At 44.2% G+C, this 23,689-nt stretch overlaps 1 protein-coding gene across 2 annotated transcripts in view; it reads left to right on the top strand.

Annotated features, from left to right (window-relative positions):
* ANO2 (anoctamin 2) overlaps positions 1-23,689 on the top strand; it is a 145,410-nt gene that overhangs the window by 95,760 nt on the left and 25,961 nt on the right. For both annotated transcript variants that reach the window (XM_083615565.1, XM_083615566.1), the window contains 5 exons: positions 12,607-12,681; positions 14,630-14,831; positions 17,137-17,248; positions 20,589-20,646; positions 21,861-21,961. In XM_083615565.1, the coding sequence (XP_083471691.1) occupies positions 12,607-12,681; positions 14,630-14,831; positions 17,137-17,248; positions 20,589-20,646; positions 21,861-21,961 (548 nt within the window). The remainder of the gene's footprint in view (positions 1-12,606; positions 12,682-14,629; positions 14,832-17,136; positions 17,249-20,588; positions 20,647-21,860; positions 21,962-23,689) is intronic.

The following is a 23,689-nucleotide window of genomic DNA, read 5'->3' as shown; positions in this document are numbered from 1 at the left end:
GGGACATACGGAGTCCAGTCAGTTATTAACATAAACAAATAATCAAGTTTATTTTTAAATGCAGGAACAAGCTTATGGTTTCAGTTAGTTTTTCTTGACAGTTTCTTATTCTTAGTTCCTAACAACTCCAAACTGATTATTCCAACTGTCTGACTCCACCTAACAATTCCTCTCACTCTCTCACAATACAACTCTACCAACCCACGCCTGAACCTCCCTCTTCCTTCTTCAACTCCCAAACCTCAACCCTCAACTCAACTGACTTTCAAAACCTCCCACTCTAACTTTTATTCCCCCCTTGCCAATCACATCACACCTATTTTAACCCTTTCCTTATGACCCATCCTAGGAGTCAAACGCCACAAAAAATAACTCAGAGCTTGATATTCAAGCCAAACGGAGGACTTCGCCTGTGACTAGAGAATCAGAGTGCTTTTCGCCTTTGCACTGCTCCTTAGCACTCTTCAATGCTAAATTGGAGCAAACATCAATTCAGAGAAAACCTGAATAGCTGTTTGCTCCAATTGAGTGCTAAAAAGTGATTTTCCGGGACAGCAGGACAAGAGGAAGCAGTGTGGATAAGCCCTGAGTTGTGCAGGCTCAGGAAAGTTTGGCTTTTTACCCAACAGAAGGTGTGCTTTGACATGGCACAAAAGCTGGTCCTGCAGTCTGTTTTATGCTGCATTCACTCATTAAGTACTGGGCAAGTTAGAAAAAGAAATAGTGTCTTAGCGAACTGGGCAGTATCTTTGTGACAGCCAGTGTAACTTGTGATCCAGAGCTACCAAGCTGAATTGCAGCCTGTCAGCCATGGAGAGTGGTTTACCAAGTGTTTCCCCCTTCCTTTATTTATTTTTTATTGCTTTGGTTTTCACAGAGAGCAGAAACATGAGGTTTATCAAGCTCCCGATCACCTGCCATACATAACCGATGGGCTGCAATTGGCTTAATTGGCCACAGTCAGGACTGTCACCTAGGGACGCGGGTGGCGCTGTGGGTTAAACCACTGAGCCTTGGGCTTGCCGATCAGAAGGTCGGCGGTTCGAATCCCCGCAACGGGGTGAGCTCCCGTTGCTCGGTCCCTGCTCCTGCTAACCTAGCAGTTCGAAAGCACGTCAAAGTGCAAGTAGATAAATAGGTACCACTCTGGCGGGAAGGTAAATGGCGTTTCCGTGTGCTGCTCTGGTTCGCCAGAAGCGGCTTAGTCATGCTGGCCACATGACCCGGAAGCTGTACACCGGCCAATAAAGCGAGATGAGCACCGCAACCCAAGAGTCGGCCACAACTGGACCTAATGGTCAGGGGTCCCTTTACCCTTTACCATTAGGACTGTCACCTAAACAGAAAAAAGCCCAAACTGCCCTTTTGCTTTCTTTCTGGACGGTTTCCAGAAAATCATTTCAGGACTATTCCACTCCCCCTTTAGCCTTTTTTTCAAATGTTCCACCACAAGCCCTGTTCAAATAGCACTTTTTAAAAGAGTTGGCAATCCTACTCACATGTGTTCCAGCATGCCAGTCTGCTTTGGGGCTAAACCTGTCAAGGAAGCACGACACACATGCATATCTCATATTCATACCAGTTTTTCTCGTACTGCCCCACTCCCCATGTTTTGGATGTTTTCCCACATCTCCTGCCTTGCCTTATACTCTCTCCATTTGCAGGTGGTATTACTTGCATTGCATTGTCAAAATTCAGCATGAAAACAAGATAATATAAAACACAGAGCAAGTTTTAGAATCCGTTTCATTTATAATAATAATTATTATAATTATAATAAATTTCATTTATACCCCACCCTCCCCGGCCAGAGCCGGGCTCGGGGTGGCTAACACCAGTAAAATTACAGTAAAATCATAATGGGGGGGGGGGGAGAAACCAATTTAAAATACAGGTTAAAATGCAATTTAAAATGCAGCCTCATTTTAAAAGTAGCCTATGGATCAAAACCATAAGGGGAGGGAAACATAAGGGTCAGACTGAGTCCAAACCAAAGGCCAGGCAGAACAGCTCTATCTTGCAGGCCCTGCGGAAAGATGTCAAGTCCCTCAGGGCCCCAGTCTCTTGTGACAGAGCGTTCCACCAAGTTGGGGCCAGCACTGAAAAGGCCCTGGCCCTAGTTGCGACCAAGAACTACAAGACTGAAATTTGCTTCCTTCCCACTGGGAGAGTGCCATTTGGTTGACTGCTTTCTGAACTACCTGACCTTGGTAATCTTTACACCAGATGTGTAAGGTAGGCCAGTGTTGTTGTCTTTCTCATATTGGAGATGGGAGCTGAGAGTGAGAGGCAAGGATGTGAAAATCCAGCTACCCTCATTGATAGCAATTTAAAAATTAGGTCTGGCGAGTGTCAGCTGGGCTGCTGAGGATAGCAAGAGACCTGTTTCTGTTGCCCCAATACGAGCTGCTATGTGTGGGACCTGGCTACCATCTCCTTATAATAATAGCAACATGCATATAGTGCTTCTCTCTCGCCCCAGAGTAATTACAAACATCAACCACTAATTGAAGGAAGGGCTCCCAAGTCAGACTTAGCTGTGGAATGCATTTGGCTCCAATTCTGTCAGCACTCAACACCCGAGTTTGCAAATAGGAGAACTGATGATAGATAAAACGATTAGTTAGATATCTTCTCCATTAGCAATGCAGATTGAGGAGTTCTAAAATTTCCCAAACAGTGTGTGCATAAGGCAATATTTCACCTAGCTGACAGCAAGCCATTCTGAAATGTGCTAGCCTGCCTCATTGTTGGTATACCTTAACCTGTCTTCTTCTATGAGTACCTGAGGTCAGGGGTCAGCAAACGTTTTCAGCAGGGAGCCAGTCCACTGTCCCTCAGACCTTGTTGGGGGGGCGGACTATATTTTTTGGGAGGAAATGAACAAATTTCTATGCCCCACAAATAACCTAGAGATGCATTTTAAATAAAAGCATGCATTCTACTCATGTAAAAACACCAGGCAGGCCCTACAAATAACCCAGACATGCATTTTAAATAAAAGGACACATTCTACTTATGTAAAAACAAGCTGATTCCCGGACCATCCATGGGCCGGATTGAGAAGGCGATTGGGCTGGATCCGGCCCCCGGGCCTTAGTTTGCCTACCCGTGCCTGAGACCCATACCTGAAGCAGGTAGCATCCGGTGAAGTCAGATCAGAGGCAGGTGAAGCAAATCAAGTCCAGTCAACATTTGCAAAATCAAACCATAGCAAACAAGGTGCAATCAGAGGTTGTCTTGCACAGAGGGCAGAGAAAAACAACACCCTTGTTTAGCTGGCTGAAGTTGTTGCCCCAGCAAGGAGCTGAAGCTCTATGTAGTGTGGTCAGCTCTGCCTGCCTAGAGGAGCTGTCGCGGTTGTTACCTGACGCTCGTTTTGCAGTCTTTGACTTCCACAAGGCTGGTCGATGGGCGGTCATGTTCTTCGGTACGGCTGTGTCATCTGGTTGGAAGAGTCCCAAATGGCATATGGATAGTTCTCCCCACTGAAGAAGAAACCTGAGCTTCATCCTCATCAGAGTCCTCTGCCGCACATTGCAGGTCCCAGGGTGATGCCATATCCTAACTTTGCGTAGCACAAGCCTGTTGAGACACAACATACATAGGTTTGGGCTTTAGAAATATGCTTGTCATTTTATATCACTTCATGACAGTGTGAACTTGCTCATTGAGCACATTTGCACATCTTGAAAACTCTGTGTGTGTGCGTGTGTGTGCACGCGTGCGCACGCGCACGCATGTGCATGTAATGTGTTGCCATGGAGTTTTCTACGTCAGATATTGAGAATCTAGTATTAGGTACTCATTGGGAAAGCAGAAAAGCCATAGGGTCAAGTAGGTTCTGCCTAGCTTGAACTTTATCCATCAGGAACAGAACATTTCCTGCCCTTAGTAAAGCAGATTGCCAAATTCAGTTGGTTTTGTCGCTACTGTCATACCCTGAAGTTAATGCCATTCTGAATTTCACCTTTTAAAAATGTAAAACAAACTTGTTTCCTTGCACAAACAAGTAACTTGTTCTTTGTTTAGTTTTCTCCTATCTGATCAAGCTCATTTGTGGTGAACAAAACATTAAGGAATGATGCCCAGCAGAAGAAAAACAAATCTTTTCCTAATAACGATGCACGTTTTGTTAAAAGTTTCCAGATGCCTAATCTGTTGCTAATTTGGTTGTCCTTGCTTGGGCACAAATGAAACGGTATTAGGATGATTCCATTTTGTAGCCACATTGATGCTTTTAAGTTTAAGAAGTTGTTCCATTAGAACCACTGAGTTCTGTTGGATTGTATGTACCAATGTAAGTGATTTGTGCTGTGCAGACTTGCTTTTTTAATAGCAAAATTAATATAGAAAAGGGAATAATAATGTGGGTAACACTCTATGTCTGAGATCCACATCAGTCATAGGATCAGACTTGGGATGAGGGTGTCTGTGCTAAGGGAGAGATATGCAGGTCTTCCCTGGATATTTTTAAAATTTAAATTATTTCTTATTCCCTCAAAATTAAGTTTAGGGGGAAATAATTGGCAACTTTGGTCCCAGGTTTTGCAGCCATTGCACACTTAATGGAACTTCTTCAGTAACCTTGGACCTCGTCCCCCAGGACTCCTGGTGATGATGAGAGGCAGAGGGTGGCACACACAAAACAGCTTGCCTAATGGTCTCCATTCAGGTCCTCCATGAATCACCATTCAGGATGTGCAAACTGCCCCTCCCATCCGATATATGTTGCTGGTCTCTCAAATGCCTCAGATTCCTCCTGCCCCCAAACATAATGTTCTACATTTGCCCTGAAAATTGGTGATATTTGGTGTAAATGCCCAATTCTTATGTTGCGGTAAAGAGGAACAAAAACTCAGTGCTCCCAAAGGGGTACCCAGATAGCATTTGAAGTCTTATTCTCATCAGGTCTCCTTGATTAGAATCTGATCCTTGCTGTTACTCCTTTTTAATAATCTATTATAGTTCATCTATTTTTAAGGGGCATTAATAGCTGCACGTTGTATAGGAGTTAATATAAGGAGTGTTAGCATGTCATCTAAACTGACAATTATATAAAAAAAAATTATACAAAATTTTTATTTTTTGTAAATTTTTATTTTTTGTATAATTTGGTGGACAAAATATGTATAAGTTATTCAAATGAACTTTGTATATATCGATATGTTTATTTGTGTAAATTCCAATAAAAATTTATCTGCAAAAATAAATAAATAAATAAATAAACTGACAATTATATCATGTTGTAGATCCTGTAGAAAGGAAAATACACTCAGAGGAGTTACATGGAAAGTATCAGACATATGAGGGTCAGCCCAGGACACGAGGCCTCTGGGGAGAAGGAGAAGCCAGTGAATGTGGGAAGGCCTGAGCGTCCTCCTCTCGCTTGTCACTTTTAATCACTGTCAATAACTTTTTTGTGGCTGAGTCACATTCTCGGAGTTGAGTCTGCCAGCCAGAGTCCCACAGTCGTTAATTATGGTGATTCCAGCAGAAGGTTTTGGAAGGTGATATTGGGAGAATGTTGTTCCTCACTGTGGGAATTATCGTCCCGGGTTTCTCAGGACTGTAGTATCATATCCTATATAACGGCTGGATCTATACAAATGAAAGAAGCATTTCAGTTAAAAGAGTGGTATATAATAATAATAATAATAATAATAATAATAATAATAATAATAATAATATTTTATTATTTGTACCCCGCCCATCTGGCTGTGTTTCTTCAGCCACTCTGGGCGGCTTCCACAGAAACCAAAAATACAGTAAAATCACACATTAAAAACTTCCCTGAACAGGGCTGCCTTAAGATGTCTTCTGAATGTCAGGTAGTTGTTTGACATCTGATGGGAGGGCGTTCCACAGGGCGGGCGCCACTACCGAGAAGGCCCTCTGCCTGGTTCCCTGTAGCTTTGCTTCTCACAATGACGGAACCGCCAGAAGGCCCTCGGCGCTGGACCTCAGGGTCCTGGCAGAACGATGGGGGTGGAGACGCTCCTTCAGGTATACTGAGCCGAGGCAGTTTAGGGCTTTAAAGGTCAACACCATCACTTTGAATTGTGCTCGGAAACGTACTGGGAGCCAATGTAGGTCTTTCAAGACCGGTGTTATGTGGTCTCGGCGGCTGCCCCCAGTCACCAGTCTAGCTGCCACATTCTGGATTAGTTGTAGTTTCCGGGTCACCTTCAAAGGTAGCCCCACGTAGAGCGCATTGCAGTAGTCCAAGCAGGAGATAACTAGAGCATGCAGCACTCTGGCGAGACAGTCCGCGGGCAGGTAGGGTCTCAGCCTGCGTACCAGGTGGAGTTGGTAGACAGCTGCCCTGGATACAGAATTGACCTGCGCCTCCATGGACAGCTGTGAGTCCAAAATGACTCCCAGGCTGCGCACCTGGTCCTTCAGGGGCACAGTTACCCCATTCAGGACCAGGGAGTCCTCCACACCAGCCCGCCCCCTTCGTAAAGGGAAATCAAGTTGCGAAAGAACCATATGGTGCTGCAGTGTTTTATAATGCAGGTCCAGTATACCTGAAGGAGCGTCTCCACCTCCATCGTTCTGCCCGGACACTGAGGTCCAGCACCGAGGGCCTTCTGGCAGTTCCCTTGCTGTGAGAAGCCAAGTTACAGGGAACCAGGCGGAGGGCATTCTCAGTAGTGGCACCCGCCCTGTGGAACGCCTTCCCACCAGTTGTCAAAGAGAAAAATAATTACCAAACTTTTATTTTTTTTTTTAAATAATATTTATTGAAGTTTCCAAAATACAGAAAGAGAAGAAAAGAAATTATGAAGATACATTCAAAACCTTATTTTCAAACATCCACTTTCTGGGACTCCCCCCTTCCCCCACCCCTACCGTATTCCCCTTTCATATTGTTGTTTCCACAAGTTCTGTTTCTGATTTAAAGCACAATTTATATACCCCATTGTTCAAATTTAAATTTATACAAACCTTATGCAACACCCTTGATAAAAAAAAGCAAAAGATCTCTCCCCATAGCCCGCCCCCTTTTCTTTCCACAATGTCCCCCTTTTTTCCCATTAAAGTAAAAGCACACAGAATAAAAGTATAAAAAAATAAGAAATATATTAGAAAAAAGAAAACCAATTCAGAAAATAGTTGCAAGCCTTTGGATTCTAATTCTCCCTCCCCTTCCCCGGTTTAATTTCCCTTATCCTCCAATCTATGTTTCCAGCCTGGAAGTCTTAAGTCCATCAATCCCATTTTTCCCCCAACTCCTTGCAGAATTATTTCCCATTTTTAGGATTACTTTTTAAAAATTAATTCCTAAATCTTTAAAAATGTCAAATTATAAAATTCCCCCCATTGTTCTTTCAAGGTTATAGTCCAGCTTCCTCTTGTTCCGCTGCTAAAACTTTCTTATTCAGAAGTTTAGTAACTCTACATGGGTTGTTGTTATTCAGGAACAAAAACTTGCGTTCAGTCCCTTCCTTCTTCAGTAAAGTATTCTGTTGTCTCCTTTTAGTCTAAACACCCTGTAGACGAGATTCAGTTTCAGTTTTGCAGCTTTCCCAGGAGATAACCAGTTCTGTGAAATTCCGAAGTGTTGTATTTTTCCCGGCTTACGCCCATCTTTGTAATGTCCCGAAGCTCCTCTAGGGGGGTTGTTGTAACTTTGTTTCCAAAAATCCGATTGTTCTCCGTATTTTCGCCATTTTGTATTCAAGTCTTAACAAATTATATCAAGTTGTAACAAATTTGACCAGCAAGGTCCTTGTAATAAAATCCTCTTTAAAATTCCGACTTTGACAGCTACTTTGACAGCTGTCAAAATCACCGGCTCTTTTCACCAGGCTCACTCCTCAATCGCCCCGGTTCCCAGGGAGGGGGGTGCATTTTCCTTCTCCTTCAATTCTTCCTCCAGCACAATTCTTGTACTTTCCCATCATGGAATTCTTGATTTTAGCAAAGATACCGTTCTTTTTGGGCCTTGGCTTCCCAATCCTTGTTTTAAAATGTCTACAATAGGGAGGGGGACTGACTTCCTTTTTAGATCCCCCCCCCGCTCGTCTCAAATCCAAAAAATTTTTCTTCTTTTAAACCCGATTTCCAATTTACTCACGGGTTGTTGTTAAAAGTCCAAATTCTCAATGGAAGAAGTCAGCGCTCTCCGCCGGATGGCATGCGGCTTCGCTCGGCAGGGATGGCAGAGGACTCAAAGCACCACGCTTCTCCCCGGCACCCGATCCGTAGCCTTTAAAAAGGCTCCTTCACGAGTCGGGAGGGCGCTAGCGGTGCTAGCCGAGTCTCCAAGTCCACGGCCCCCGTGGCCGTGGTTTCTAAGGGTCCCCGCATCGCCGGTGCGGTAAAACCCAGCCCCTGCCGAGCCGGCTCCCTCCGGAGCTCGGAGGGAGTCCGCCATTCGGCGATGGCGCCAACCCGGAAGTTAATTACCAAACTTTTAGAAGGCATCTAAAGGCAGCCCTGTTTAGGGAAGCTTTTAATATTTAGTAGGTTATTGTATTTTAGTGTTTTGTTGGAAGCTGCCCAGAGTGGCTGGGGGGACCCAGCCAGATAGGCGGGGTACAAATTATTATTATTATTATTATTATTATTATTATTATTATTATGCATACAAAATGACTTTTCTTTACTAATGTAGCTGAGGCCAACATCTGGCCAGTTGCAACCAGTTCAGTGGTTTGCTGGGTAAAATCAGTGATTGCCATTTTGTGTCAACAGAGCAGGAAAAGTGTGTCTCTCATATAAGAGTATTGTATGTTGGATAGGGAAGGAAGGATTCAGCAAGACAGTGAATTATTCTCTAGGTACCATTTCAACACTTTCCCCCTGTTAGGTTCCTCCAATACTACTGAGGAAAATATCTGTAACCTAGAGGCAGGCGAAAGGACCATTAAGTGCTGCTAAGAGACTTCAGCATAACATTGTAATTTGAGCAATACAAATTGCAAAGTAAATTTGCCAACTGGCTTATTTCCATTAGGCCAAAGTTGATTTTATTATAGCAAATAATGTTGGTTGAATGGGTAATTTTTGCAATAGATTTGTGATAAAATACTTTCTGTCAAGAGATGTAAAAGCTTGGACAGGTGGAACCTGTTTAGCAAGGCATTTTATTTTTTTAAATTTTAGCAGGAAAAGCATTGTGAAGGCAGCAGAATAATTGTGATTTTATTTGACAGTTTGTGGAAGAGCAGATGTAGGCACATGACATTAATCTTAAAGCTGTATGTTAGTAACTTTAATGACTATCCAGTTCAAATACTGCTATGGTACTGGAGTAATTAAAATGAAATTATAGTCTTAAAAATTGCTCTGTCTCTTTGGTATCTGTTTATTGTTCCAATAATTAACCTAGTAAAAATGCTCCTTTCATAAGTAAAATATGTAGGGAGGGTGATAGTTTATTGATTTTGTGACACAGAAAAACCCCACAGAAACAAAATTGAACTTTTCAAATGAAGTTCAAAAGTTAATCTATTTTTATGGGCTTTGGAACGTACCAACCAAAGCTTACTTAGCTTTGCTTGGTTGAACCGTTTAATTAATTTGAAATATATCCTCTTAGTTTCAGTCAACTTTAAGTAATTGTGTTTGGTTGGCTTGCTTGCTTAAATATAAGAAGTAGATAAGTTAAAATGAATCAGTTGTGGCTTTGTTAAACAATCAGTTAAAAAGAAAATTAAATGTTGTTACAATGGCACATGATTTCTCATATAAAACCTCTGGAGTTCCAGTAGCCAGAGCAATGCTCAATAGCAGCCATTCTACAGTGAATATTCTAGCAATATGTGAAGTGGCAGGGCACATAAAGTTCCTGAGTCAATCCCTTGTATATTCTCTTTAAGACATCTGTTTTCTTGGGATTTTAAAACTATTTTTAAAAATGGTGTGGAAAAACAGTCAGCAGTTCAATCATATATTGGACTCACTGAGTTCAGTAGAACTTTTTCCTGGGTAGGTCTGGATATTTAGGATTGTAGCTCAAAAATTTCTATATAGAAGGCTGTGTTATATCTACAAAGCTTGTGCTAAAATGAACAGCCCAAATCACAAAGAAGGAAACTTAGAATCATAGAATCATAGAGTTGGAAGAGACCACAAGGGCCATCGAGTCCAACCCCCTGCCAAGCAGGAAACACCATCAGAGCACTCCTGACATATGGTTGTCAAGCCTCTGCTTAAAGACCTCCAAAGAAGGAGACTCCACCACACTCCTTGGCAGCAAATTCCACTGTCGAACAGCTCTTACTGTCAGGAAGTTCTTCCTAATGTTTAGGTGGAATCTTCTTTCTTGTAGTTTGGATCCATTGCTCCATGTCCGCTTCTCTGGAGCAGCAGAAAACAACCTTTCTCCCTCCTCTATGTGACATCCTTTTATATATTTGAACATGGCTATCATATCACCCCTTAACCTCCTCTTCTCCAGGCTAAACATGCCCAGCTCCCTTAGCCGTTCCTCATAAGGCATCGTTTCCAGGCCTTTGACCATTTTGGTTGCCCTCCTCTGGACACGTTCCAGTTTGTCAGTGTCCTTCTTGAACTTAAGTCGCCAGAGCTAGAAGGGCGTTTTCCTGAGCCACTGCCAGATGGTATAAGCATCATTGGCCCGGCTGAATCAGTGGCCTAACCTTTTCCAGGACATCTTTATGCATTCAGTGCTTCTTCGGCTTTCTGTACTATTCGTACATTCATATGTACATAGGCCTTGCATCCACACACTTCCCACCCTCCTCAAAATAAGGTGGAGGGGAGGTCGGGAGAGGAAGAATCAGAGCAGCTGAGTTTTGTTCTCATCCAGTTTTCTTATATGCAAGCAGTCCTGAGTCATCATGACACATACAAGATTTCCAGAGGGTGATAACGCAGGTCCCCTTAGTTTGTCTTCTGACCATAAAGGTAAAGGTAAAGGGGCCCCTGACCATTAAGTCCAGTCGTGACCGACTCTGGGGTTGCGATGCTTTATTGGCCGAGGGAGCTGGTGTACAGCTTCCGAGTCAAGTGGCCAGCATGACTAAGCCACTTCTGGCAAACCAGAGCAGTGCATGGAAACGCCGTTTACCTTCCCGCCGGAGCGGTACCTATTTATCTACTTGCACTTTGACGTGCTTTTGAACTGCTAGGTTGGCAGGAGCAGGGACCAAGCAATGGGCGCTCACCCCATCACGGGGATTCGAACCACTGACCTTCTGATCGACAAGTCCTAGGCTCAGTGGTTTAACCCACAGCGCCACCCGTGTCCCCTTCTGACCATAGTTGCATTATAAAAATGAATACCTGTAGCTATTCTTTGGCCGCTTCTGCTGATGGTTTTTTGGGGGGAGGCAGGGAGAGATTGGGATTTGCAAAAGCAGATGTGTTCTTAAGAAATAGGTGCACCCTTTTGGTGGAAAAAGTCTTCGATTCAGCCAGCCACATGACTTAGATCAGGCCTGTCCAACAGGTAGATCGTGATCTACCGATAGATCACTGGACGTCTTTCTTAGATTACTGGTAGATCACTGGCTCCCCCCAATGAAGCTCAACAAGTTTGGGTCCCCTAAAAAAAGATCAACAACAACTTTGACCTGAACCCCCAAAAAGGGGGCCAATCACTGCCAGTTTTTAACTCTGTGAGTAGATTGCAGTCTCTTGGGAGTTGGCCACCCCTGACTTAGATGTAACAGCTACTCTTCTGTTTCAGAAGTCATGGCATAGCCATATTTAGGAAAATAATATAAGCAGCTGTGAATATGTGTGTTTCTTTGTGTGGTGTGGGAATTGGAGGGACATATTTTGCTGGTCACAAGCGCAACTTTATTTACTGATGCTGCTACATGACATGAAAGGCATGTTAGTGATATAATGTGTAGAAGGTAGACCATAATAGATTTGCTTGCTGACTGAATGAGTAAGCCAGAGGAAACAATGAAATAAGACAAATAGTAGTTCTTAATTTCTAATTTTAAAAAATGAGCGGGGGGACCTAGGGAAGAAATGTCTACAGTAAAAATTCAGTCCGCTTTTTCAATTATAGATCGTATGAGAGTAATGTGTCTTCATATATTGGGTAAAATTTGGGATGAGCAAGAAATTTGGTTTGGTTTGCATTATAATGTATGAATCTACCCAATTTGCACTTCCCAAAACAATATGGGAATGAGAGCACAGAAATGTGCACTTCTCCAAATATCGCAATGACACACTGAAACACTGATAAATTTTCACACGCACTTTAAAAAAATCACAAAAATGGTGTGGAGATGTGAAGGACTGAATTTAAGAGTGGGGAAAAAAGAAACTAAGAAAAACCCAGATTAACAGATAATATCTAATTGAAGGCAAGGAAGGGGGGCATAGTAACAACTAAGGCAGAAATCATTTGCACACTTATTAGGGACTAAGATCTACTGGAATCCATCAGTGATAGTGAACTAAGTTTTACTCAGAGTAAACCCATTGAAATTAAGAAACTTGATTAAGGTATTTAAAACTTAGTTGAATAACACCCAATGGGACTTCTGAATAAACTGTTTATGATTGCACTGTATTTCATCACACTGATTCCAAATTGCGCTTAACTTTTCACCTTATTTATTTACTTAATATCATAACTGATGTTTTCCCTATTATGGCTTGTACTAGGATGAGAAGGAAAAACTGACCTGGAAAGACCGTACCCCTGGCTATCTAGTGAACTTTGCATCTATCTTATTTATGGTAATTTTGCATTTTATTTCCTTGCTTCTTTAACAGTGGCCTATATTAAATTTGCCCTGACTGCATGGATCTTCAGACTGAATCAATATTCTCTAACATATGTATTACCTTTGCTGTTTTCCCTCAGTGTATCCTTCTTTTAGACTGAATTGGTGATGGACTAAGAATTGCAAAAGTTTAAAACGTCAATTGCACCACAAAGTCCAGATTCAGTGCTTGGTGCCGGATTGGTTCAATTACCAGCTCATTTGCCAGATCGTGGCTGCCCCTCCCAGAACATCTCAGACCGTGGATGTTGGAGCACAGTGGTCGCATTGTTCTTGCTCTTTGCCTGAGCCACTCCCCAATCACCATCTTCCTGAGCTGCCACCCAGGCACTGACAATACTTCCTTGTTGTTCCTGGTTGTCTTATCTAGTCACCTTCTCCCAATGCATCACAAAAAGCATCACTGGGAAAGACCCTAACTGAGCTACCAGGCAGAGAGAGAGACAGTCCAGGCCACAAACTCCAGCAGATATTGCACATATACATGTGTTGCTTTACTCATGTCTTGTGCACTGGTGCCACAAGTGTTGCATTGCAGCATTTGAGCAGGTGCCAAGGAGGTGCCAGGCAGAGTGGGATGTGGCTGGTCTATGACAGTCAACTAGCCTGTTGCCTTCCAGTGCAGTCAAAGATGATGTTCCCTTTCCAGTGTTGGAGTAAGAGTCAGCTTCTGATTGGCAATCAGAAGGTTGGCAGTTCGAATCCCCGCGACGGAGTGAGCTCCCGTTGCTCGGTCCCTGCTCCTGCCCACCTAGCAGTTCGAAAGCACGTCAAGTGCAAGTAGATAAATAGGTATAGGCGGGAAGGTCAACGGCGTTTCCATGCGCTGCTCTGGTTCACCAGAAGCGGCTTAGTCATGCTGGCCACATGACCTAGAAGCTGTACGCCGGCTCCCTTGGCCAATAAAGCGAGATGAGCACCGCAACCCCAGAGTAATCTGCGACTGGACCTAATGGTCAGGGGTCCCTTTACCTTTAAAGATGCTAATAGCAGTCATCTTTTACAGATCCAACAAGGAGAATAATAGTTCTCTGACCAAAGGCATAGACTGTCAATCATGGAGATGCAGACTCACCAGGAGACCCTACCGTGTGGGTCACCAAAAGAGTCCTTGAAGGACAGCATGCCCTCAACAGGATAAGCAGCCACATTTGTTCATGTGTTCTAGGGGCATATTTAGATGCACATGCAAAATTGACACTTGGTAGTTCTGGCCAGGTGGCGCTGTGGGTTAAACCACAGAGCCTAGGACTTGCCGATCAGAAGGTCGGCAGTTCGAATCCCCGTGACATGGTGTGCTCCCATTGCTCAGTCCCTGCTCCTGCCAACCTAGCAGTTGGAAAGCACGTCAATGTGCAAGTAAATAAATAGGTATCGCTCCGACGAGAAGGTAAACGGCGTTTCTGTGTGCTGCTCTGGTTCGCCAGAAGCGGCTTAGTCATGCTGGCCACATGACCCGGAAGCTGTACGCCGGCTCCCTCGGCCAGTAAAGCGAGATGAGCGCCGCAACCCCAGAGTCGGCCACGACTGGACCTAATGGTCCGGGGTCCTTTACCTTTACCTTTTAGTTCTGGCCAGTACTGAATATCCTAGAATTAGTGGTGCTCCCATGCCCATGTAGTTCGGAATTGAGATCAGCAAACTGGATGATGTTGTGCTGGCATAAGCAGGGACAGCCCCGTACCAATACTATTTAATCCAAACCTAAAAGGTCAGTGGAGAAAACCCACTGGCCAGCCATGTGCAGAGCTTTTCCCTTCACAGAGGAAGCTGTTTAATATGTGGGCCTTTGGGCTCTCTAACGCCACTCAAGCTCATTAACTGTGGCAAGTAGATTTACTGTATGTGCAAAAATGCTTGAATGTATGCATATCTATGAATACCTGTGTGTCTCTTTTCAGATTTCACTGACGTTTTCCTTGGTCTTTGGTGTGATTGTATACCGGATAACTACAGCGGCAGCACTATCCATGAGTCCCAACGAGTCAACCAAGTCTAATGTCCGAGTGACGGTGACAGCAACGGCTGTCATCATTAACCTTGTTGTGATACTTATCCTAGATGAGATTTATGGAATGGTTGCCAAATGGTTGACAGAAATGGGTAATACTTTTTCACCCTTCATAAGTGCATATGTTCTGCTTCTTGCCAATAATGTACAGTAACTGTTTTTGTCCCACAAAGTAGGACTTTTCATTCATTCTATAATATTCAAACCTACTTCAATCTAGAGCAGGAGTTTTATACTGTACTATATTTTGCAAAATTCCTGAAATTCCCCAGAAGCTTATAAGGGATTCCTCAACAATAGTATCAGTAATGTGGCACAATGGGTTAGTGCATCTGGCTTTTAACCAAAAGGTTGGTGGTTCAATTATTAAGTTATTGACTAAAGAAGAAGAAGAGGCGGTGGCATAGAAGGATCATAGCTGAGTGCAACATCCCGGATAATGTAGCAAGTCAGTTACAATTTTGCTTCCAGTTAACTACAAAAGAACAGTTATTAAGCCACCAACCTTGCAGCACCCTTATTGACTAAAATTCAGAAAAGACTTCTGGGTATAAACAGTTGCAAGCACCTTTCTGCCAAGGGCAGATTCACACAGTTACGGTAGTTAATGTATCGCACTTTTGTGATTTGTTCCACTTCCGTTCAGAAGATCCACAGAAGGGAGACTGCCAACAGACAAGGGATAAGGCACAATTTCCTATCCATCTCATGGCTAACTGCTAATGGCTACTGCCCACTCCCTGACTCTTTGCATTCCTTCATTCTTCCACTGCTTGCTGAATCTGAATCTTGGAAGTTTTGCAAAAGCAAGCCCAAGGCTGGGAGGAAACCCCAGTACCATTGCAAGGCAACTGAGACATGGTCTCTGGCCTCATGGAAGAGCCTGCCACATATTTAGGTAAAGGGACCCCTGACCATTAGGTCCAGTCATGACCGACTCTGGGGTTGTGGCGCTCATCTCGCTTTATTGGCCGAGGGAGCCGGCGTACAGCTTCCGGGTCATGTGGCCAGCATGACTAAGCCGCTTCTGGCGAACCAGAGCAGCGCACGGAAACGCCGTTTACCTTCCCGCCAGAGTGGTACCTATTCATCTACTTGCACTCTGCCTGCTAGGTTGGCAGGAGCTGGGACAGAGCAACGGGAGCTCACCCCATCACGGGGATTCGAACCGCCGACCTTCTGATCGGCAAGTCCTAGGCTCTGTGGTTTAACCCACAGCACCACCCGCGTCCCTTCACATATTTACTTCCATGTAATTTTTTATATTGCTAAATCAAGCAAGGAGGGTGTCAAAACAGTGTGCATAAAATCAAAACACAACAGGCAAATATCAGAAAAACATGACACAGAGTTGAAAGACAGGGTAAGCTTGTGCAAATAAAATTGTTTTGGGGGTGCCGTCTAAAACTAGACACAGGATGTCTGCCTAATATACGAAGGCAATGAATTCCGCATTGTAGGTGCTGCTAGACTAAAGGCCCAATTCCTTGTGGATGCCATAAGGAAGAGTAATCAATGCTCCAGCAGATATCAAAGAATGCACAGGAATGTATGGAGAAAGGCTTCTCCCAAGTGTAAGAGTCACACCTGAAATCTGGCCTGTGACATATTGGCAACCAGTGCAGATTCTTCAGCAGTGGGGTCACATGCTGTCAATAATAAGCTCCAATCAACAGCCAGACTGCAGCACATTCTGCACCTTCCACAACAGCCTTAAGTGCAGCTCTGCGTAGAGTGTATTGCAATAATCAAGTCATGAGCCCGGACACTGAGGTCCAGCTCCGAGGGCCTTCTGGGGGTTCCCTCACTGCGAGAAGTGAAGTTACAGGAGGCGAGGCAGAGGGGCTTCTTGGTAGTGGCACCTGCCCTGTGGAACGCCCTCCCATCAGATGTCAAAGAAATAAATAACTACAACTTTTAGAAGAGATCTGAAGACAGCCCTGTATAGGGAAGTTTTTGATGTTTGATGTTTTTTGTGTTTTTATATTTTGCTGGAAGCTGCCCAGAGTGGCTGGGGCAACCAAGTCAGGTGGACAGCATATAAATAATGAAATTATTATTACGACTACTATTATCATCTGGAGAGGAAATACGAAGTAAGCATCAGTAGGACAGAAACAAAATGTGGGTGTTGGCTACCCATGCTTGACTCAGTACCTGAAAGCTGAGGATGAAACCCAAGTCAGAGAGAAAGTGTATTGTTTAACTTCCTTCCCTCTCTCTGAGCACAGCATGTACTCAGAGACAGGTCTTGATCCTTCTTTCAGATGTACATATGACATTTTGCAAACTTATCAGAATCCCCTTTGATCACAGAATACGGCTTATTGGTTTAATGTGTGTCACATAATTACCAGTTGTTTCCATTCATCTTTCTTTCTGCTTTCTTCATGACAGAGATACCCAAAACAGAAAAAACCTTCGAGGAGCATTTAATTATGAAAGCTTTCCTTCTGAAATTTGTGAACTCCTATGCACCAATTTTTTACGTGGCATTTTTTAAAGGAAGGTGGGTTGAATATGATTCTTTAGCAGAGAGTTGATATTTGTTTTTGTTGTTGTTTAGTCGTTTAGTCGTGTCCGACTCTTTGTGACCCCCTGGACCAGAGCACGCCAGGCACTCCTGTCTTCCACTGCCTCCTGCAGTTTGGTCAAACTCATGCTGGTAGCTTCGAGAACACTGTCCAACCATCTCGTCCTCTGTTGTCCCCTTCTCCTTGTGCCCTCAATCTTTCCCAACGTTAGGGTCTTTTCCAGGGAGTCTTCTCTTCTCATGAGGGGGCCAAAGTCTTGGAGCCTCAGCTTCACGATCTGTCCTTCCAGTGAGCACTCAGGGCTGATTTCCTTAAGAATGGAGAGGTTTGATCTCCTTGCAGTCCATGGGACTCTCAAGAGTCTCCTCCAGCAGATTCGATATTTACACATTGCAAAATTCAATATACATATGTTCTGCTTATGACACCTCACTGCATGGATTGGGGGGAAGCTGGGAACAGATGGAGAGCATCGAACTGCTCCTGGCTATCTCCAAAAAGCCCATGTGAGAAGTGAGGCTTCTCCCTCATGTGAATTCTCCGCCTGCCTGCTCAGGACAGGGTGTGGGTCGTGTTTAGCCTGCTCAGCACAGGTTGAGAGACCTCTGGGCTCTTCTTTGTGACATGTGGGGTTCCTGCATTCGTGCCTCATGTCTTGGGAATGGACTGTTGCAGAGGGAGTACGGCAGATGCCAGCACCTCCCCTCTTATAAGTTAAGGGGGCACGCAGGTGTTTTTCTCAAGGACACCCACAGGCAGCACACAGAGACTGCTCCAGAAGGGGGTTGTGACAGACATTGGTGAAGGATTCTCCAACACATCACTCTGATTTATTACAGATGCATATATGCAGCTTTCCTGTACCTGCTGAGTAGACCAGGCATAGGCAAATTCAGCCCTCCAGACGTTTTGAGACTACAGTTCCCATCATCCCTGACCACTGGTCCTGTTAGCTAGGGATGATGGGAGTTGTAGTCCCAAAACATCTGGAGGGCTGAGTTTGCCTATGCCTGGAGTAGACACTATCCTTCTACAAGAGATGGAAAGACAGCCATGGGTGACTATTTAAAAATTCTCAGTTACGCAATATTAACTGGAATGAATGGAAGACTTCCTGCTCTCTGTAGGGCTGGATCAAGAAGTGAGAGTCACAACAATTTTCAAAGAATAATATTATTATTTTATATAACAAAAACTTTTAAAATTTCAAATGGCAAAATCTGCAACTATATATGTGTTTGTAAATTTATTTATATATTTATCACCGGAGAGATTGGCTAAAATGAACAAATCGCTTAGTAGTAAGTGTTGGAGATGCACAAAGCAGATTGGAACCTTCTACCATATGTGGTGGACATGTCCAGAGATCAGAAGGTTCTGGGACATGATCCATGAAGAAATAAAAAAAGTTACTAAGAATTTCACATAGCAAAAGACCAGAAACATATCTTTTGGGAACATTGAATAGTGATATCCCAAAAGAAAATACTAAATTCTTTCTGTACGCGACATCAGTGGCAAGAATCCTGGTGGCTAAGTACTGGAAGGGTAACCAGGTACCGACTAAAGAGGAATGGTTATATAAATTATGTGAATATTTGGAACTGGCCAAATTGACAGATATTATAAGCCCAAAGCCAATGAATACAGTCAAGAAGGAATGGAATTGCTTGAATGATTATTTAGAAAGACAAGGTTCTAATGTAAAAATTTGGCTGTGTCTAGAATGACCTCGTGAATGGAAAAGGAGAAACATACATATATACATATCTATATATGAAGATGAAAATAATACTGAAAAACAGATAAAATGTGAAATGTGAAAGGAAGTGTTGTGAGAGTGATGGAAGTCTATTATTCCTATTATTTTGCAAAATAGTGTTTATCGTCTTGAAATATTATTCTTTTACTGTCTATTTTTATTTGCATTTTTACCCCTTTTTCTTCTCTACTTTTTCTTTCTCTATATTATTCTTTATGTGTGGTTTTGCATTGATGTATTCACTTTGCAATAAAACAAATTTATAAAATTTAAAATTTAATTTTTTTATATTAATATAGTTGTATTACCATCTGAAACTGGGGGGGGGGAGGGAAACGGTGTGTGTGTGTGTGTGTGTGTCTAAGGCTGCAATCTTAGATAGATTGAATCCTCTCTCAGAGTTCGGTAGGGCTCCCCAGGGGGATGTTTCTGAGACATTCCAGGGAAAGACCGGGAAGGGGTGGATCCAAAGCTTCCTTGGTCCCCTCACACACACTCAAGCTGGGGGGAGATTTAGACATGCTCAGGAGTCTATCCGCATCTCTCCTCTCACCTCACCAGCTTCCAGTGGAAAGCAAGGAAACTGGGGGGGGGGGAGTCACTCTACCGTCCACACTTCTGCCCTGCTGACTCAGGCCTCCCAGGACACTGGAAATGGTGGGCTAGCTGTCTTTGGGTTTCACACACAATCCTAAGTATTGCAGCTTTAAAAGGTAAAGGGACCCCTGACCATTAAGTCCAGTCGTGGACGACTCTGGGGTTGCGGTGCTCATCTCGCTTTATTGGCCGAGGGAGCCGGCGTACAGCTTCCGGGTCATGTGGCCAGCATGACTAAGCCGCTTCTGGCAAACCAGAGCAGCGCACAGAAACGCCGTTTACCTTCCCGCCAGAGCGGTATCTATTTATCTACTTGCACTTTAACGTGCTTTTGAACTGCTAGGTTGGCAGGAGCTGGGACTGAGCAACGGGAGCTCACCCTGTTCCGGGGATTCGAACTGGCGATCTTCCGATCGGCAAGCCCTAGGCACAGTGGTTTAGACCACAGCGCCACCCGCGTCCCACTATTGCAGCCTTAAAGGTAAAGGGACCCCTGACCATTAGGTCCAGTCGTGACCGACTCTGGGGTTGCGGCGCTCATCTCGCTTTATTGGCTGAGGGAGCCGGCATACAACTTCCAGGTCATGTGGCCAGCATGACTAAGCCACTTCTGGGGAACCAGAGCAGCACACAGAAACGCCGTTTACCTTCCCGCTGAAGCGGTACCTATTTATCTACTTGCACTTTGACGTGCTTTCAAACTGCTATGTGGGCAGGAGCAGGGACCGAGCAACGGGAGCTCACCCCGTTGCGGGGATTCGAACCGCCGACCTTCTGATCGGCAAGTCCTAGGCTCTGTGGTTTTACGCACAGCGCCACCCGCGTCCCATAGTTATAAAATATAGTGGTCCTCTATTTATTTTAAAACCGTATTCATCATTTGGCTGCACAAAGTAAGCTATTTTAATTAATCATTCTGATTCTGATTTAATCCAGATGTGTGTCCTTGTTCTCAGGTTTGTAGGCCGACCTGGACATTATGTGTATGTATTTGCTGGTTACCGAATGGAAGAGGTAAGTATCCAGTTTTAAATATTACTTTGAAATAGAGAAGGGAGAGGGATTCAGTTTGCTTTGCATTTTAACGTGAATCTAACTGAATTCACGCATCCAAAATAATATGGGAACACAGCTATCCTTCAAAATATGCTCTTCTCTGAGTTTTGCTGTGTAGTTCACTAACCAAGAAACATACACAGAAGTATGTATTAGGAGAAAGTGTGCATAAAAATGTATATATATATGTGCATTCTATTACAGATAATTGCTTGTACAATGTGTTACATTAGGTAAAATGGCATACAAAAATGTGCTGCTGAATTTTCATTAAATACACACACACAACTCAAACTGGTATAGAAATGGGACGAACTGGATTTAAGATGGGGGGGAAATTAGTAAAAGGGAGAAGCTGGACAGATTCCTGTATCGCCAAAATAGATATTTCATAAATCTGCTGTGCTGCTTGAAAGTATGTAATATTCTAATTCTGATTATCAGGAGGCAAAAACATATAAGGGTGTCATTATTATCAGCTGGGTTTGCTAAAGCTGCTGTTTTCCTGAAGCTCAGATTGATGCTTGGCAAATGCCGTATTTTTCGCTCTATAGGACGCACTTTTTCCCCTCCAAAAATGAAGGGAAATGTGTGTGCGTCCTATGGAGCGAATGCATGCTTTCGCTGAAGCCTGGAGAGCGAGAGGGGTCGGTGCGCACCGACCCCTCTCGCTCTCCAGGCTTCAGGAAGCTCTCCACAAGCCTTCGGAGCCTGGCACCCCGCTGCCCTGCGGAGGCTTGAAAGGCTGTCCCTGAAGCCTCAAGCCTTTGGAGTGCAGCTGCGCTCCAAAGGCTTCAGGGATCTTTGAGGCTGGGGGGGGGGGGGGAAAGCAGCGCTTCCCCCCACCGCCAGCCCCACAAGCTTGGGTGGCAGTGGCAAGGCTGCGCAGCCTTTGTGCTGTTCCCCGACCTGCTCTTGAACGCACCTTGAACGCACCTTATTTTAAGGGGGAGAACAAGGGGGGGAATTCCCTGTTCTCCCCCTCCTATGGTCCGGTGCGTCCTATAGAGCGAAAAATACGGTATGTGGGAATGCCCAGTTGCTTGCATGCCCTGCGGCAGTGACAAGCAATAGCACTGCGGGTGTTCCCCCCCCCCCTGCATTACCCACTCTCCGGAAACCTCTACTTAGTGGTGTTGTGTCTCCCCCTTGCCCTTTCTCTTGCCCTTTAGTGTGCTCCTGGAGGCTGCTTGATGGAGCTTTGCATTCAGCTGAGCATAATCATGCTGGGGAAGCAGCTGATCCAAAATAACATCTTTGAAATTGGAGTTCCGTATGTATTTCATTCACATTCGTGCTCTTGCTTCTGCAAGGTATCATGTTGTGACTTTTGGTTTGCGTGGCAAGACCCCCAAGCTGACCCCCCCATAAGAATAAATAAATTCACATGGACACATATATTTTGTTTAAGGTTTCGGGGCAAAAATTTGGCCACAGATTTATTGATTACAGGTATGAGAGCGGTATTGGCTTAGGCATTGGCAAGACTATATCTGACTCCTGCCCCTTTTGCAGGAAGTCTGTAAGGGTAAACCACCCAAAGGGAAATTGGGGGAACCCGCCTGCATCTCCCCTGGTGTTCCCAGAGGCCTGGCATGGCCCTCACCCTTCAAGCGGACTTCAGACAGGAACCAGGCCCCGGATCCCTTTAACGGAATACCCTTGAAACTGGAGGGGCAGGCGATGGCCGGCCTCCCCTCCCCCATTCACCATAAGCCAATGCCTTACCGCCAAACCTTACAAAGTTGTGACGGTTGCTAAGAGGTAGGCAAAAACCAAGTGGCCTGTGCCAATTTGCCAAATGGCAAAAAATCCTACCTGGCCCCCGACTCAAGCCGAGCAACCAGTCAAATTCCAAAGTAAGGCCAAAGGATCTAAATTAAAGGGAGGGTGGGCGGGTGTTCAGCAGGGCGAAGCAGGAGCCTGGCACATGTCACACGGCTGCTTTTATACTTTCTCCCACTATCACCCTTTGACATGATTGGGCAATAGCCCCCGGTGATTGTGGTGCCACCCCGATGTGAGGGCGATAGCTCCACCCACGCCAGGGTGGCGGGGGGAACCAGTTTGAGGGTCTGCCCGCAACCAGGACCATCTATTAAGATGATCCCATTTGCCAAAGCCTACTGAAATATTATCATTGCTTGCATACATTATTACTATTGTTTAAACTTATTAGTTGCTTGTCACCCAAAGGTCTCACAACAAAGAAAAATATACAATACATGATACTATATAGGGAGGGGGAAGCGGGGTGAGGGTGGAGAGAATCATATAATACATTAGTATTTGATATAACATAACATCCATGGAGGGGAAAAAAACCAGCTGTATAAATAGTAGTGAGCAAAATTAACAATACTGAAACAAACAAACAAACAAACGAATGAATGAATGAATGAATTCAACTGAGGTCAAACTTAATTAGCATAAGAGAAAAGGTGCTGAGGTTTTATTTCCCCTAACAAATTAGTTCCTTATGAGTAAATTGATTAACATAAATTACTTGCAACACATTTAAAAATGAGAGTGATATTGCAATGTGATGTGTTTTTAGGAACACATGTGTGAAAAAGGTGTTTGATACAGTACTGGGAGGAGCCTTCATTGTCATAAACAAGGTTGCCTCTCAATGCTATCTGTAGCAGGAATGCGAGGTAAGTATTTTGGAATGCTTTGGCAAAGACGTCTGAGCAAAAGTGAGGGAAGTCAAGAGAGTTTCCATAAGATGGTGAAATCTGTCTCACCAGAGTGGTGCATGCTCTAGTTATCTTTCGCTTGGACTACTGCAATGCACTCTATGTGGGGCTACCTTTGAAGGTGACCCGGAAACTACAACTAATCCAGAACGCAGCAGCTAGACTGGTAACTGGGGGCGGCCGCCGAGACCACATAACACCGGTCTTGAAAGACCTACATTGGCTCCCAGTACATTTCTGAACACAATTCAAAGTGTTGGTGCTGACCTTTAGAGCCCTAAACAGCCTCAGTCCAATATACC

This window comes from Podarcis filfolensis, assembly GCF_964270895.1.
Source record: "Podarcis filfolensis genome assembly, chromosome: 5".
NCBI lineage: Eukaryota > Metazoa > Chordata > Lepidosauria > Squamata > Lacertidae > Podarcis > Podarcis filfolensis.
The sequence above is the reverse complement of the archived record's forward strand: the minus strand, read 5'-3'. Positions and strand labels throughout refer to the sequence as shown.